Here is a 17,655-nt window from a genome sequence, read left to right as displayed (position 1 = left end):
ACCCACTTAAGTCTGTAGTAGCCAAAAACTGGAAATTACCCAAATGTCCATTAGCAGATGAATGGATAAGCAAAATATATTATATCCTTAAAATGTAATAATTATCAACACCAAACAGAAATAAACTATTGACACATACAACATTATACATGAACTTCACAATAATTAAGTTGAGTAAAAGATGTCACAAAATAGCAGATATTCTAATTCATTTCTATAAAATTCTAGAAATTGCAAACTAATCTATAGTGACAGAGAGTATATCAGTGGTTGCCTACGTGGGAGATCAGAGGAAAGGGAGAGGATATTAAAAAGGGACACAAAGTTACTTTTTTTAAGATTTTATTTATTTATTTGACAGAGATCACAAGTAGGCAGAGCGGCAGGCAGAGGGAGAAAGGGCAGCAGGCTCCCTGCTGAGCAAAGAGCCCAGATACAGGACTCAATTCCAGGACCCTGAGATCATGACCTGAGCCGAAGGCAGATGCTTAATCTACTGAGCCACACTGGTGCCCCTACAAAGTTACTTTTGAAGGTGATGGATATGCTCATTATCTGAGTTGTGATGATAGCTTTATGGGTGTATGTGCGGAGATATATATATATATACACATATATATATTATATATACATATATATGTCAAAACTTATCAAATCATACAATTAACTGCAGTTCAGTGAATATCAGCTATACCTCAAGAAAACTATAAAAAATGAAAAACCATATAAATTTACCACATAACCCAGCATTCTATTTTTAGGCATTCATCCAAGAGATATGAAAAAGTATGTCTACATTCTAGAACAGGAAAAACCAATCTATAGTGACAAAAAGCAGATCACTGGTTGCCTACGGTCACAGTGGAAGATTAATTGCAAAGAGGCACCATCTGGAGAGAAAACTTTACAACTACAGGAAGTTTCCAGATGGGAATTTTCCCATACATTCTATACATAGACCTATAAAATACATTCTGAATTACAAACAGGTGATTAAAGAGACCAATAAACCCTGAAACAAATTATAAAGTATATGTTAATTAATTTAATTTAAATTTAAAAATAAATAAATAAAAATAAAATTTAAAAAGACCAATAACAACTATCCTTCCCTAAACATAACCCTGCACCAAGCACTGTGCCTTCCACATACATCTCCTCCAATCTTACTTTTCTGTAGTCTAGGTATTATTATTTCCATTTTAGAAAAGGAGGCTTGAACTCAAAGAAAAACTAAGCAACTTACCCAAGGTGTCTCACTAATTAAATGAGTGAGCCCCATTCTCTAAGAATAAATCTGGGTTTGTCTTAATACAAAGTATTTCTGACACAATGTCCTGCCGTCTCAACATCCAACACGCTTGTTAACCAGGGATGAACTCTATTCTACTGAACTCTAAGAAAAATGCTTTTACTTCCTTCAACAGGTACTTCCTTGAACAAAAGTACCTGCTGATACAATGTCATTTGTTCCCCAGGTGATGCCTAACACATAAAAGTACTCAATAAATATTCCGTACCTTTTAGCTTTAACTTATAAGATTTATTCTAAAGTAACTATTAGTTGCATTACCAATCTTTTCCATTATTAATATCTCCAACTATACTTAACAAGATAAGAACTGCCCAAATCTCTCATAATTGTGTCATTAGTAAGCTCAGAACTTTCCAATGACAAGATATGGGTCACTTTTACATTGATGAAAATAGTTTACTCTTTGTTAAGCTTTTCGTACAGATCCCATGAGAGCATTCTGCTTTCTACTGATGTCACAGAGAGAGCCTTCTGAGGCTTCAGTAAATAAGAAAAAAGAAGCAGATGCCATTGTTACGCTCATTACAAAAAGCAAGGAAAGGGAGGTGGAAATAACCACCAAACCCCTTATAATCAGTGACCTAGTACTTTTCCAAAACAGGGAATTCGAGGTTTGCCAAGGACTTAAGTAACTTAGCCTGAGCAATAATGTAAGATATACAACTGGAATCCATTATATACTGCTCTTTATATGTGAAACACTAGTCCCTCTATCTTAAAACATGAAAATGGAGGTGCTTCCTAGTTCTCTGTAGAAAGGCAAGTCATTCAAGCCTCACCTTCACCAAGTAAGATAATTTGGGCAATTTTTTTTTTTTTAAATGGGACCTCTCATTGGGAACATTCTTATAAGAAAATAAAAACGTTCAATGGTGTAAGTAAATCCAGCGCCAGAAAAGAGAAACCTCTTCAGGCTATTAGTAGGCAGTTCCTTATAAATATGCTAGGAAATTTACATCCTAGAAGGTTTGACCCTTTGATTCCTTAAAAGTAAGGGCTGGACCACTCAGACACTGCAGACAGAAGTTTAAATTGGCACAATTTGGAAAATTGTTTAGCCATATGTTTTAAGCCAGACATATGCATATACTAATGACCAATAATTCTACTTTATGAGTTTAACTAAAAGAAATACACACACATATTCATCAAAAGACTTGTACATGAATGTTCCGAGCAGCATTATTTATAACAGCAAAAAACTGGAAATAAGCCGAATGTCCATCAACAATAGAAAGAATAAATTGTGACTTATAATGGAATACTATACAGCAAAAAAAATGAATGATCTATTTCTCCATGCAACAATATGGACCAATCTCTTTTTGAAAAGGTTCAATAAAAGCTAAGCACAAAACAGTACATTCCATGGTTCCTACTCTACAAAGTTCAAAATCAAGTAAACTAATCTATGATGTTAAAAGTCAGGATGGTCGTTACCCTTTGCAGGGAGCAGGAGGAACTGGACAGGGGTACGAGGGAGGTACTAGAGTAATACAGGAGATTGTGTTCTATTTCTTAACTTTTGTGCTGATTACATGGGTGTGTTTACTCATGAAAATTCAACAAGCTATATATTTAGGGTTTGTGCACATTTCTGCAGATGTTCAAAAAGCTTGTTTTAAAAAAAATAAAACAAAAAATATGTCTCTTTGGGGAACCTAAGTGGCTCAGTCAGTTAAGCATCTGGTTTTTTATTTCGGCTCAGGTCATGATCTCAGGGTCCTGGAGACTAAGCCCCACACTGGGCATGAAGCCTGCTTAAGATTCTCTCCCTCCCCCTCTGCTCCTCCATCTTCCTGCCACAAAAGGAAGGAAGGAAGGAAGAAAGGAAGAGGAAAGGGAAGGAACGGAAGGGAGGGAAGGGGAGGAGGGGGGAGGGGAAGGAAGGGACTCTTCACCTGAGATTCCTGATTCATTATTTTTTTTTTTTTAAGTATACAAAAGTAAAGGAATAACAGACCAGACCGTGGTTCAAACTCAATGCAGAAACAAGAGAGAAATATCATGGATAAAAAAGGACGAAGAAAGGTCATCATAGTGCGTGCTTTGAAAAAGGATAATACCTCTCTCAACACAGTATTAAAGGACTCTTCCAACTAAACAACACTCTCCAGTTCCTTGCCAAAGGCAGACTGAAAGCTCATAGCTAACAGGCTACTTTCTAGAATGTTCACAGGCTTCCACTCTAGCGGATTTATAATGAAGAGTCGGCTGCATTTGTTCTCAGACCAGTTAATCCCAATTTCCCTGGCTACTGCAATTACATATTTAATTAAATACTGCAGAAACATATAATGCAAAAGAGAGAGTTATTTCTATGAAGGGTAAACTGGAGGTTTAGAAACACTCAGTCAAGACAACTTACCAAAGAAGATTGCTATTGAAATAGGAAGAACTAGACAACTTGTAAAAGATGAGTAGAAAATCACAAAATTCTAAGACCATGCTTTCCAAAAGCTTCCTAAGCCATCTTCAAATGTTCACTCAGCTTTAAAGAAACATAAACTTGACATTATAAGTGCATTACGGGGGTAATCAGTGCAAGAAAGCAGATCCTGAACTGTAATCAGCAGACCTATACTCCAAGAAAAGGCAGTGGACCTACAACAAAAGAGTGGCAAACAAATCCATTTTTTTATACACTAAAATAAAATGTTGAATGTAGGCATCATTTTTATGATTTCCCCATGCTGACCAATTTTTTTAGGATGAACTAACCAACTATCCATTCCACTTGTGAGGGATTAAAGAGGCTCTTCTGGGGGGCATGTGGGTGGCTCAGTCATTGAGCATCTGTCTTTGGCTCAGGTCATGATCTCAGGGTCCTGGGACCAAGCCCTGTGCTGGGCTCTGCGCTCAGTGAGGAGTCTGCTTGGGATTCTCTGCCTCTCCCTCTCCTTCTGCCCCTCACCCGGCTCATGCAGACTCATGTGCTCCCTCTCTTGTAAGTTCTCTGTCTCTCTAAAATAAATAACTCTTTTTAAAAAATCCATAGTGTAAAGTGACGATGAAAGTAATAGACATAAAAGGTTAACACTAACCAATCCACAAAATGCATACATAACATTAAGAGAAAATATTACTTAAGATAACGTCATTTGGTAAGAAAATATAAATCTGTAAAACTCAAGCTTAGAAATGCTTAATTATTATTTGTGAAGATTCTGGTTTCTGATAGATACTATTAGAAAAGGAAGTTAATAGGTATCTTTCATAAACTTCAGGTGACGTATTTTATTTCCCAGTTGCTTTACTAAATTCTTGGGAGGCAAAATTAATATTGTTATCTTCTTTTAAAAGTTTGAAATGTAGCTTGAGAACCTAAGTAACAAAGAAGTAGGGACGGGGGAAAGAGACAGAAGGAAATTAACATTAATTGGGCACCTAGTCTGGGTTAGGGCTCCAATCATAATACAACCCTGGGAAACAGGTATTGCTATTTCCATTTTACAGATGAAAAGAGAGAGCTTAACCACCATAAATAATGTGTGGTTATTAGATAATAATCACATAGATAATAATGAGTAGAATAAGCTATGACCTAAATGTCTGATTCTATATCCTATAATACAAAAAAAAAAAAAAAAAAATCAGAAGTATCTTAACTCATCTAGCATTTTGGTCATCTAAAATTAAATAATAGGGCGCCTGGGTGGCTCAGGGGGTTGAGCCGCTGCCTTCGGCTCAGGTCATGATCTCAGGGTCCTGGGATCAGGTCCCGCATCGGGCTCTCTGCTCAGCGGGGAGCCTGCTTCCCTCTCTCTCTCTGCCTGCCTCTCTGTCTACTTGTGATCTCTGTCTGTCAAATAAATAAATAAAATCTTTAAAAAAAAATAAATAATATACTTTAGAAGAGGTATATGCTTATATCACAGCACAAAACAAGGAAGACCAAAACAGCAACAACATAAGGGATGCTTGCCCTCCAGGAGCTTACAATTAAAGAAAATGAGCCTGTGCACACACAGTTAAGAAATACATTGTAGTGATTAATCTCTTCTTGAGGGAGGCCATCCATAAGTGATATGGGAGCAGCTCATGTGGCTTCAGCAGTTCAGAAAGGCTTTAGGAAAGATGCAAGATCATAGCTGGATCCTGGTGATGGAGAATGCTGAACAGGTGTAATGAAAGCTCCTCCAGGACAGGGAAAAGCATAGGTAAGGTAAGAGGTAAGGGAAAAGCAGAGGTGACACGATGAATATGAGTAACAGTGAAGAGGCCAGCAGGACGGCTTCAAAAAGTAAAGGACTAAGTAAGTGGAAACAAGCCAAGTAAGTGTCCATCAACTGATGAATGAATAAGCAAAATGGGATATACCCACACCACATAATACTATTCAACAATAAAAAGGACTAACACCTGCTACAACATGCGTGAGCCTTGAGAACATTATGCTAAATGAAAAAAGTCAGTCACAAAAGGCCACATATTGTATAATGTCATTTACATGAAATGTCCAGAGAATAAGCAAATCCATAGAGACAGGAAGTAGACTAATGATTCCCAAAGGCTGGAAGGGGCGGAAAGAAGTGAGGAGTGACTGCTTATAGGTACAAGGCTTCTTTGGGGGATGATGAAAATGTTCTCAAATTGATTGTGGCGATGGTTGCACAACTCTGTGAACATGCGAAAATCCACTGAACTGCACACTTTAAATGGGTGAAGCGTATGGCAAATGAACTACATCTCAATCAAGTCATTAAAAAAAAAAAAATGTTGAGGGCCTGAGGGAACATCACACTGCATGGCTAAGATAGAGTCCCTTGTGCCAAGTTTCTGGAATTTATGTGGTAGGCAATTATAAATATGTAAGTAAAGATTAAACCTAATAACTTAACCTAAAGACTTAACCTAATAACTTAACCCTAAGTTAACAAACTTAGGGCTCTTCTCTAACAAAATTATTCACATATTTTCAGTACATTCCTAAAATATATGCCCAAATCACAAAGATTACAGAGAACAGGAAAAAGATGATGTGATCGGATTTTGACAAAGCCACCAGCTGTAACTATTAGGAAAGCTGTCTTGCTTCAGCACTAAATGCCACAGATGGGTGTATCAGCATCGTATTTAGGCAAAACCACAAATTCATCTGTGTCGTGTCTTCAAATACTGTAATGGTCTAAGCTTAATTATGGAAACTGCATTAACAATTGATCCACCATATTTTAGAGAGAGATAATGAACCATGTAATTAGTTTTTCATTGGATGACAGTACTTTACAGATAATGTTTTATATATTAGATTCAATTTAAATGCTATCAGAACCTCCACTGAGATAAAGCATGTGTGTGGCAAACACATTTGTCTGAATTCTAATTTAACCTAAGATTCCAAAAGAGTTTTACTATACAAAATAAGAAAACTGGGCGCCTGGGTGGCTCAGTGGGTTAAGCCGCTGCCTTCGGCTCAGGTCATGATCTCAGGGTCCTGGGATCGAGTCCCGCATCGGGCTCTCTGCTCAGCAGGGAGCCTGCTTCCCTCTCTCTCTCTCTCTGCCTGCCTCTCCATCTACTTGTGATTTCTCTCTGTCAAATAAATAAATAAAATCTTAAAAAAAAAAATAAGAAAACTAAAGAGACAAATCTGACATTCAAAGATGGGGGGGAATCTGGATATTAAATAGTCAATACAAAAGAAAAGGCAAAGCATTCAAAAATCAATCTGAAAATCAAAGAAAAAAAAAAGCAGGGGGCACCTCGGTGGCTCAGTGGGTTGACATTAAACTCTTGGTTTCAGCTGAGGTCATGATCTCAGGGTCCTGGGACCTAACTCCACAGGCTCTGTGCTCCATACTCAGTCCCTCTCCCCCCGCCCCGTTCCTCTACCTCTCTTTCTCCCCCGACCCCGATCCTATGCTCTCTCTCTTTCTAATAAATAAATAAAATCTTAAAAAAAAAAAAAAAAAAAAGGCAGGGGAACAGGTCTCAGTATGAGGTTCTATAGCATAGCATTGGGAAGTACAATGAAAAAAAAAAGGAACAAAGTACATTTAAAATAAAAGGCTCAAAATAAAATAGCAGAAGAGTCTGCAACAGAGGCCAAGTTTGGAATCCATCTATACGGCATTCCCACACCTTCCCTGGAATCCCAGGGAAGAAAGAAACTTTCAGACAGCGTGCATATGTAATCCCTGCAGAAGCGGGCCTAAAAGTGAAATCTCCCTTTCCCCCAGGAGGTGGTGAGAATACAAAGAACTCCGCCAGAGAACCCATACACAACCAAACTAGTGTTCCTGAGTCACCTTGCAAACCTCCTTCAAGGTAGAGGAGCCACAAAGAGATACCAGATCTCTTTGAAAACTCCCGTCTAAGAATGAGAGGACCTATCTGTCTCTGAAGGACTTTGTAAATTCCAGAAGAGGATGAAAATTGTGTTGTGTGTCTGACAAATACAGACAACTTAGATGACCCAGTTCACTAAAAAACAATAAAAGCAAAATAGAAAACAAGTAAGCCCTCCTAAAAAAGAAGTCTTGTCACTGATATCTAGAATAAGGTATCTGCTGTCACAAGTAAGTAGAGCAAGACTCTTCATTACCTAATTGTAAGCCAGAGTTTATGCAAAAGAAGAGAATTCAGTAGGAGTATCCAGTAGGAACTTACTACAAATCATTAACTGCTGTATGTTAAAAGAAACTCATCCAAACTCTCATCAATTGTCTACCTACTCCAAACAAAAGAACTCAGGGAAAAGGCAGAATTTACAACTATTGTTCACCATATTGGACGTGTTAATTACTAAGGAATAAAGTACTTCAAATATAACAAAAGAGGTTAAACATTGAATTATTCTCTATGTAAATATCAAAAACATATTACTATTAATTTATACATAAATAAAAGTTTTTTTTTAAACAGATAGGGAGAAATAATGATAGCATGCTACCCAAGATCACCAAAGGAGGGTAAATAACACCAACATAAGATCTAATACCCAGAAACATGTTCAAGTGATAGAATTATTAGAATGGTCTAAATTATAAGCATGCTACAATTCTGACTAAACTAAGAACAGAAACCCAAAAAGCCATGAATAGGCTAAAAAATAATTAAGAGAATGGAAGTCATGGGGAGGGTTTTTTTTTTTTTTTTTTACGGGATCCTCCACTGAAGAACATGGAACTAGAAGCATGACCTATAAATTAGAAAGGAGAACAAGAAACTTGCCAGTGCCTGAAAATGGCAAAGCTGACCTAAGCTAAGGAAACGAGGAAAATAAATATCTCAGTAGGTAAATAACACCAGTTCTCAAAATCTGTTCTAAAAAACAAAAGTAAAAACTAATTGGCCAGAGAGAAAAGCATGTGGTTGTAAGTTAAAGAAAAATTTTAAAACAAACATACACGAAGTACTTTAGGAAAATTTCTGCCTCTGCAGTATTTTCACAGATAAGCTCATCAATGTTCACTGCATTAGCTTTTAAGACGTTAAATCTAAAGTTTTTTTTAGTTGAAAGAAATTTTATAAATATTTGCAATAACCACCTGCATTAAGCAAAACTGCAGAGCTGTGAGATTAAACGACAGTAGGCTCAATTACATTTAAAATCTTTCAGACAAAATTACAAAGCTTACATAGCAAAACTAATATAAACAGAATATCCTGAACAACAAACTGAGCTACTCGATTTGTGTGGGGGGTTTTTCCATATAGTAAATAGCATATCAGTTCATATTCTATGATTAACTTAAGTCTCATCTAAACTTGCTGATCTAAGGGAGAACCATCAAAGCTGGAAAATAAAAAAAAAGAATGAGATCCGATTCAAATCCTTTGCTGTTCTCTTCCTCCTCCCGCTAGAAATACTCTTTAAGTTGGTGGTCTTACTTGATTTCAGCTCTCAAACATGTTAAGTCCATACCAAAATCTTAACTTACAACATAATTAAGTGCTGTGCATGCCAAAGTACTCCGTTCAAGCCGTTCAGTGAATCTGAACATAACCGTAACGACATTTCACAACGCGTCCATCCACGCTGCCACAGGGAACGAGCAACAAATTCACAGAAAGACTTGGAGCAATACCTGAGCAGATAAACAGCCCTTTCAATATCACTGAGGTCTTCATCAACTGTCAATCTTTCTATTTCTTCTGGTGTCTGTCAAGTGTAAAATACAAATATGCAAACAAACGTGGATTAGTCTTGCCACCCCACCCCCACCCGCCCCCCAGTGACCCTCCGGAAACCCCATATGAGTAGAGACTAATGCAAAAGTTTCACAATTAAGCAGTATCACTGAAAACTCATCAAGAGGACTCGAGGTGCCGATTTGTGTGGGGGTCAACCCACATAAATCGACCACAGAGGTCTCTTTCTCCAATTGCTGGGTTGGGGTGGTAAAGTCTGGTGGTTTGGGGGGGGGTTGGAGGGGTTTGGAGGGGTTTTGTTTTGTTTTGTTTTTTCTTTCTTTTTTAAACTGTTCTAGCTTGAGAATTACATTGTGGCTTCAGAATATTGCCGAACTCGGTTTTATATGCACATATGAAATACATACGTACGTACTTTTAAATCTCTAATACCCCAAGGCTGTTTCTCCAGCATTTTCCACCCCAGGAAATGCTAGAAGGGGGTGGGGGGTGGAGGCAAACTGCAGCCGAGAGAGAATGAAAAAGACGAAATGTGGAGTGGGGGAAGGGAAGGGAATAAACTCTGGGGCTGGAAGGAAATCAAAGATTCGCGATATTGCGGCAGGTGGGAGTGAGAAGAGCTCAACTGAGCTTTGGAGAGGACGGCGGGGGGAGGGGGTGGTCCGAAAACTAGGTTTGCAGGCAGTGAGGGTTGGAGGCTGGGACGAAGATGACTCTGCGGGGTGGGGGAGCAAACTGAAGGTTGACTCCCTCAAGGCGGGGAGTGGGGATCAGGGTCCCAGCTGGAGTCCTGGAGGGGCTGGGAGGAAAGGACGTGCGGTGACTCAGGATGGGGGTGAAGGGTCGAGAGGGCTTTGAAAACACGTAGTGGGACTGGGTGCTGGGTGGGAGGTGAAGGGAGGCCTGGCGGACGAGGGGGCAGAGGCACCCGAGCTGCTCCGATGGAGGAAGGGGAAAGCGGGATCCGCCGTGTCTCCGAGAGGGGGGTGGGGGCGGAGCTGTGTAGACTGAGGAGTGGTACGGGGTCCAGGGGTGGGGGGGCACTCAGGAGGGGACAAGGCAGCGGCGGCCTCGAGGGGCAGCTCCCGCAGGGCGGAAGGAAGAGGGGCCACGGCCGTCCAGGAGGGGCGGCTCGGGGGACGACGCTGGACCGGCCGTTCCTGGGGGCGGGTTAGGGAAGGGGCCCGTGCGGGGCTGGGCCGGGGGACTAAGGGGCCCAGGGCGTCCGAGGCGCCAGTCCCTCGGGGATGGGGGTCCGAGCTGGGAGAACCGAAGCTACGTCGAAGCAGGGGCGGGCTTAGGGTGACACGGCGACCGCGGGAGGACGGAGGGTCCAGCCCGACTCCGAGAGGGTCCCGGGCCGCCTCGGGAAGGAGAAGGGGACGCGACGGGGTCGGGGCCCGGGCCTGTCGCCAGGCGCCCTGCGGACAGTTGCTCCTCCCCGGGGCGCACCTTGAGGCTCCGGCGGACCGGCCTCTCGATGATGGTGAGCTCCTGCAGGTCCTCCATGTAGCCGAACAGGCTGTTCTGACTGAAATCCATCGCGGCAGCGGCGGGCGGCGGCGGATGCATGGACCGCCGGGCCCCCTCGCCGCCCGGGCCGGAGCGGCCCCGGGATGCCGGACGCTCGCAGCCCCGCGGCCGCCCACCGGCAGGACTTTCTCCCGCTCTCGGCCGAGGGAGCCGGGCGGGAGGGTAGCTGGCGGCGGGAGAAGGAGCGCGGCCGCCGGTGGGGGGGGCGGGGCGGGTAAGGCGAGGGGGCGGGGCGAGGCGCGCGGGCGGCCTGCGGGGGCGGGGCCAGAGGCGGGGGAGGTGCCACAAGCCCGCCTCAGCCCCGCCCCCCCAGGCTCCGAGCGCACGCGAGCCAGACGCAACTGCCGCGCCACGCCGTGGCTGCCCCCTCCGCCCCTCTGCGCCCTCCTCTCCCCTTGCCCCGCCCCCGGCCGAACGCGCCCCGCCCCATGGCGCGTGCGCAGAACCTTCCGCCTCCAGCAGCTTCTGGAGGCGGGCTGGGGGCGGGGGTTGGAGGCGGGCTGGGGGCGGGGGTTGGGGGCGGGGGTCGGGAGCGGAGGGCTGAACCAATGTCTGGGGAAGCGAAGGAGAGGGAAGTGGGCTGCTGTCGTGTTTAACCTGCTGTAATAACGAAACTTCGTAACGAAAATTCGTCATTGCCCACACCAGCAGGCGAGCTGTGTACGTGGGGACTACCCTGGCTCAGCCTTAGCCCCGGGGGAGGCATGTGTACCCCCAATCAGCGATTACTGCGTGGTGTGCTCGGGTAATAGGGGAAAGGGTGTGTGAGTATACAGTCCTGGAGGGGCTTGCACTTGGATAAGGCTGCAGCCAGAAAAGGACTCCCGGAGAGGAAACACTTAAACTGGATCTTAAACAATCGAACTTTCCTAGAGAAATAAAAGTAAGGCCACTTCGAATCGCAGTCTGGGCTTGTTTTGATTTGATTGTGGGACATACTGCCAGGAGTGCGAGGAAGCAAAGTGCTTGGCGAGGTGGATGAAAGGGAGAGGAGGTCCCTTTTAGAGAAAGGCCCGCTCTGGGCAGCCACACCGAGTCACTTGCATCCGATTCTGCTAAGAATAGGAAGCGATGCGAAGGGGATTGAGGCGATTTTTCTGGACCTCAGGGGCAAAAGTTATGTTGAGCATACTCTTCAGCTCCTAGAAGAGCTCTTTTTAATTTTATTTTTATTTTATTTTCCACTCGTTCCCTCCCCACCGTCTCGTTTCTCTACCGGCCTTGCGCACCCTCTCTTGTATGTTTCCGTCCCAGTACATGTCCCAGTACGTCCTCCAGAGAGACTGCTAGTTTCTGTATTGTTTTTAAAACACATGAAAGGCACTGTGCGAAGAACTCGTTCTGTTTCTTGTTTTTCCCTCAACATAACGTCTTAGAGATTTATCTAGGCTGCGATCTATATATTCTAGGTATTCATTAGTCCTGACCACTAATAGCATTCAGTTTGTGCATCTAACGCATTTTACTTATCAATTCCTTAAAAAATGGAGAGTTAGGTTGCCAGCAGTTCCTTGCAACCACAGACAACACCGGAGTGAGATTAGACGTGTCCCTGATGGACCATAAGAAAGAAATGCAATTGCCTGGTCATGGAGTCTGCAATGCTTGTTTTCACTCTGCCAAGCTGCCCTCTAGAGTGGCTTTCTCAGTTCGCCCTCCCACCAGTGGTACATGAAGAGTGAAAGATTCCTATTTTCCCACTTCATATGCTAACACTTGGTATTATCTGATGTCCTAATTTAAATCACTCTGATATCACCAAAGTAGTATCACATTGTAATTTCATTTAATTTTATTGTTAATAAAGTGATGTTACCCATTTTTCTGTATACTGAAGAACCATTGAGATTTTTTCCCTTCTGTGAATTAACTACATACTCTGCCTATTTTTCGGCTAAATTTCCTATTATTTTTCTGAATGAATTAAAGGAGTTTCCTATATATTCTAAATTCTAATCTCATGTCAGTCTTGGACAATGCAAGTATTTCTTCCAATCTTTCACATGTCCTGATAGCTTGGCCTTTGCTATACTACAGTATAGGGGAAATCCTTATTTTGATGTAAACCAATGCATTTAATTTAAGCCTTGTGGAGTGGATTTTTTTGGGTCTCATTGAAGAATCTTTTCCTACTCAAAATATTGTCCTACACCTTCCCCTACTTAATAACTTCATACCTTTATCTATCACAGTTAGGTCGTTTTTATTATTATTCATTTATTTGACAGAGATCCCAAGCAGGCAGAGAGGCAGGCAGAGAGAGAGGGGGGAAAGCAGGCTCCCTGCCAAGGAGAGAGCCCGATGCGGGGCTCTATCGATCCCAGGACCCTGGGATCATGACCAGAGCTGAAGGCAGAGACTTTAACCCACTGAGCCACCCAGCCACCTAACTGTGCCCTTCACAGTTAGGTCTTTATTCATCTGTAGTTAACCTGGCATATGGTATAACCAGGAATACAATATTCTTTTCTCTGCATAGTGAGCCAATTTGCCCAGCAGTACAACAAACAAACCATCTTTTCTCCACTGATGTGTAAAGGCATCTCTGTCCTACACCAGGTCTTAATAGACATACATCCCTGTTTCAGGGCTCTAACTACTGCTCTGTTGATCTAGATCTGTTCCTTATAACAGCACTACACTGATTTTCTTGCTACGTCTTTGTTATATGTTATATGTTTTTGTTACATGTTATATGTCCTAATATCTGGTAGCGTGAGTCCTTCCCCACTCCCCTCTCCTTTTATTCAGTATTGCCTCTGAAGTTCAAAATAAAAATGGTCAGTGGTTGGCCCATCGCTAAAATCCAGGTATTCTGATCTCTGCTCCATATTAAGGAAAAAGGGGGAGGTTGGAGAGATCAGGATGGAGAAGAGGCAGAGACACGGGGGAGGTGGTTTTTCTTAGAAATACCTTGCCGCCTCCCTTGCCTGTCAATTTTTGAAATTGTCCTCTTTTCCCCTTGATTCGTAACTGATAGATCATATTTGTAAACTTTATCCTGTTTCAGCTAAGAAGTATTATCTCATGTTTAGCTTTTGTAACACCACCACTTGAGACTTGATGACATTCTTAAATGACAAACTGGTTAAATACACAGATATAGCTTTGATGTTGGCTGCTACAGGGCAGGAGACTGATGAAGTCAGTTTGGTGACTAGACTCTGTAACTGCTGTGCTTACTATCCTGTGCTAGAAATAGCCTACCCCAGCCTGGCTGCCAGGAAACCTTGGTTTCAGTCCCAGCTCTGCCAGTGACATGCAATGGAAGGAGTCTTGCCGCCCTGTTTTTCTTATCTGAATTGTTTCCTTATGACTTGTCTCAATGTGTCCAAGAAGCAACCCTATGAAGTACAGATGAGATGCACCACTATTCCAAAACTATAGATAGTGAAAGTGAGGCTCAGAGAGGTTACATGTCTTTAGGCATGAGCACACAGTTAAGAGAAGCTAGATTTATTCACTTCCTGTATTCATTCAACAAAAGCATGGTGGTTAAATGTGCAGACCTCCGAGTCCAACTGCCTGGATTGGCTCTGACCAACCCCCTAGAATCCTGGCTCTGCTACTTCCTGCTGTGGGCAAGGTACTTAACCACTCTGGCCCTCATTTTACTCATCTCTGAGGTCAGAATAACAGTAGTACTCAGCACAGCCTCTTAAATGACTTAAATGAGATAATATGTATACAACGCTTAGAGGAACTCCCAGCATATACCAAGCATTATTACCATCAGTGTTCCCCTGTCCCCAGGCTCAGAAAAGATTTAATACACTTTGTGCTGAATCTGTTGATTCTTGTACTTAATCTGTTGAATCTATGATTCTAGAATATTCTGCCGGAAAAGTCCAGGTCCTTATCCCCCCGAATCTGTGACTATGTTACCTTACTTGGCAAAAGAGGCTTTGAAGATGAGCCTCATTTAAGGATCTTGAGATGGGGAGATTACCTTGGATTATCCATGTAAAGCCAATATAATCATAAGGGTCCTCATGAGCAAAAGAGGGAGGCAGAAAAGGCAGCACCACACCTTGAGAAAACTTGACCGGCCATTGCAAGCTTTGAAAACAGAAGCAGTCCACAAGAAGACAACCTTTAGAAGCTGGAAAATGAATACAAGAAATAAATAAACTCTCGTAGGGCCCTTCGATGGGAATGTAGCCCCGATGACACCTTGATTTTAGCCCACTGAAACCCAGATCTAACTTTTAGAACAGTAATAAATTTGTGTGCTTTTAAGCCACTACATGGGTTGGAATTTGCTAGAACAGCAAAACTAAAACTAAACAGTTATCTCTATGAGGAAAATGTTTAAATTAAATGACTACTTCAGACCATACGTAAAAATCAATGTCCTGTGAATTAAAAACCTAAACAAGGCTCTCTGGGCTTGGACCTATAGGTATCCACTTGGCTAAAAGCACCAAGAAGGTCAGAAACTGTCAGAAAACAAACGGGATCCATGAGGGCATCTCCCTCAGGAAAATGGTGAAGAAAACAGAAATGAACTAGCATACCAAATGCATTTTTTCCTTCTGAGGCAAGACCAAGATGGAGAGATGAGCTTTGAGGCTCTGGCACTGTGGTTCCTGAAGGAAAATGGTGCACGGACCTACCTCACCTATCCCGCCATCATGTGATCAGTTGCAAGACCAGTTGAAGGTAGCCTAAGCCAGTTCACTAGGTCATCACAACAGCAACAGCAAAACCTAAGCGCTAAAGACAGATGTTCCAAACTTTTCCAAGAAAATACACAAGGGAAATTTTATGACATCCCAAAGACTGAACGTTTTCTTAAACAAAACAAAATGCACAGGCTATAAAATACAAGACTGATAAATCTAACGACTTGAAAATTCAGAACTGGTATTCGTCAGAAGAGACACCACAAAGACAGTGTGACAAGACAAATGATCAACTGGAAAAAGATATTCATAACAAATTAATCAAAGAAAGATTGCTGCCCAGAATTAAGAACTCCAAAAAATCAGTAGGAGGACAACTGATAGAAAAAGGAGCGAAATACCCAAATGACCACTTTACAGAAGGGGAACCTCCCATAAACCTATGAAAAGAAGCGCAACCTTATGTTAATCATCAGGAAAGGGTAAATGGACACACCTGCGCAAAAATTTTCAAGTCTGATCACATCAAGTGTTTGAAGGAGATAGAACATGAGCAAATCTTGCAGAGCAATGGTGTTCATGCAAATTGGTACAACCGCTTTAGAAGTCATTTTGGAAGATAATTTGGTATTAACTTGTCTAATGGAATAAATCTCTTCAAGGCATATACTGTACCACACCTGCAGAGAGGGACTTGCGAGAGAAGGTTCACAGCACCAAAATCCTGGTAGCAACTCAAATGCCTCTCTTACAGGAGAATAGATACGTTAGTTGTTGCATACTCAAATCAATGGAAAACTGATGGTGAAAATGAACCACAAGTACATAATCCAACAAAGATAAATCTCATGAGCATATTGAGCAATAAATGCAAATTGCTCAAGATTATCTGCAGTATGAAACTCTTACATAATGTTCAAAAGCAGTAATATGTATATAATATCCCTATGTGGTTAAAATGGCCAAGAAAAGAAAAGGAGATGATTTACACAAAAACATAGCGTATTGTTGGGGATGCTAGGTGGCTCAGTGAGTTTAGCCTCCAACTCTTGATTTCAGCTCGGGCCATGATCTCAGGGGTCATGAGATATGCCCTGTGTCAGGCTCTGTGCTCTGCGTGGCACCTGCTTGAGATTTCTCTCTCTCCCTCTCGCTCTGCCCCTCCCACTCACGCTTGCGCACATGCTCTCTCTCTCTCTCAAATAAATTAATAAAATCTCTAAAAACAAAACAAAACAGCATATTATTAATCTCTAGGACCAAGATGGGATCAGGGAGGGGCAGAGAAGTCATAGGTGATGTGTTCTTTTCTGAACTGGATAGTGATACATATTTGTTTTATTGTTATGCTTCAAATATACATATGCAGTCCGTAAAATGTTTTATGCATGAAATACTTTAGAATTCTTGACATCAGGAAGATTATGTGGTTTCCAGTTCTAATTTAGCATTGCCTTCCATCCATTCATTCAAAATGTATTTCAAGAATTCTGGCTACATTATAAGCATTGTTCTAGGCTAGGTCTACAGAGATGAAGCAAGCCAGGTACAGGCCCTCTCACCACAGAGCACACATCCTAAGAACAATGGAAATTGATCCGGTAATCATCTATTGAGATTAAATATCTGATACAAGCTATGATAACTGCTATGGAAAAAATACAGGTGGTGGGATATTGATGGAGAAGGACCTTTAGGAATGGTGTGAACAGGTGCACATATTCAGGGACTGCTCCACCCATGATATAGACTGGGGGCGGGAGGGGAGTGGAGGTCAAAGAGGCAGAGGCAGTAAGGATGAGTTCCACGTTTTTGGCTTATGCTGTTGGATGGATGGAGACATTACCCACCCAGTGCTCACCCTGTGCCTTCTGCAGTGTCTGAGTAGAAAGCAACTTCTGACAACAGGCACAGAATAGAACTCTACCCACTGCCCCAAGGGGACAGGCCACCTGCTCCCCACACCCTGGCCCAGTCAGGGACCCTGTAGCTTCCTCCTCTTCAGCTTGGTTCTGGGTGAGCTAGATGAGGTTCCTAGTGGACCACGTCTGCCAGAATCTACCCAGCGCCTGACAGGATGGTTAG

At 42.3% G+C, this 17,655-nt stretch overlaps 1 protein-coding gene across 4 annotated transcripts in view; it reads right to left on the bottom strand.

The window, feature by feature from the left end:
• The window catches only part of PPP4R4 (protein phosphatase 4 regulatory subunit 4), a 103,299-nt gene extending 92,105 nt beyond the window's left edge, over positions 1-11,194 (bottom strand). For 2 of the 4 annotated variants that reach the window (XM_059182995.1, XM_059182996.1), the window contains exons 1-2: positions 10,865-11,164; positions 9,349-9,422 (exon numbers count right to left, since the gene is read on the bottom strand). In XM_059182995.1, the coding sequence (XP_059038978.1) occupies positions 9,349-9,422; positions 10,865-10,984 (194 nt within the window). In that variant the 5' untranslated portion in view covers positions 10,985-11,164. Of the gene's footprint in view, positions 1-9,201; positions 9,317-9,348; positions 9,423-10,864 lie in introns of those variants that run through there. The other 2 variants (XM_059183000.1, XM_059182998.1) reach the window with 2 other exon arrangements.
• Positions 11,195-17,655: the final 6,461 nt, after the last annotated feature.

Source organism: Mustela lutreola, chromosome 7 (assembly GCF_030435805.1).
Source record: "Mustela lutreola isolate mMusLut2 chromosome 7, mMusLut2.pri, whole genome shotgun sequence".
Taxonomy (NCBI): domain Eukaryota; kingdom Metazoa; phylum Chordata; class Mammalia; order Carnivora; family Mustelidae; genus Mustela; species Mustela lutreola.
The sequence above is the reverse complement of the archived record's forward strand: the minus strand, read 5'-3'. Positions and strand labels throughout refer to the sequence as shown.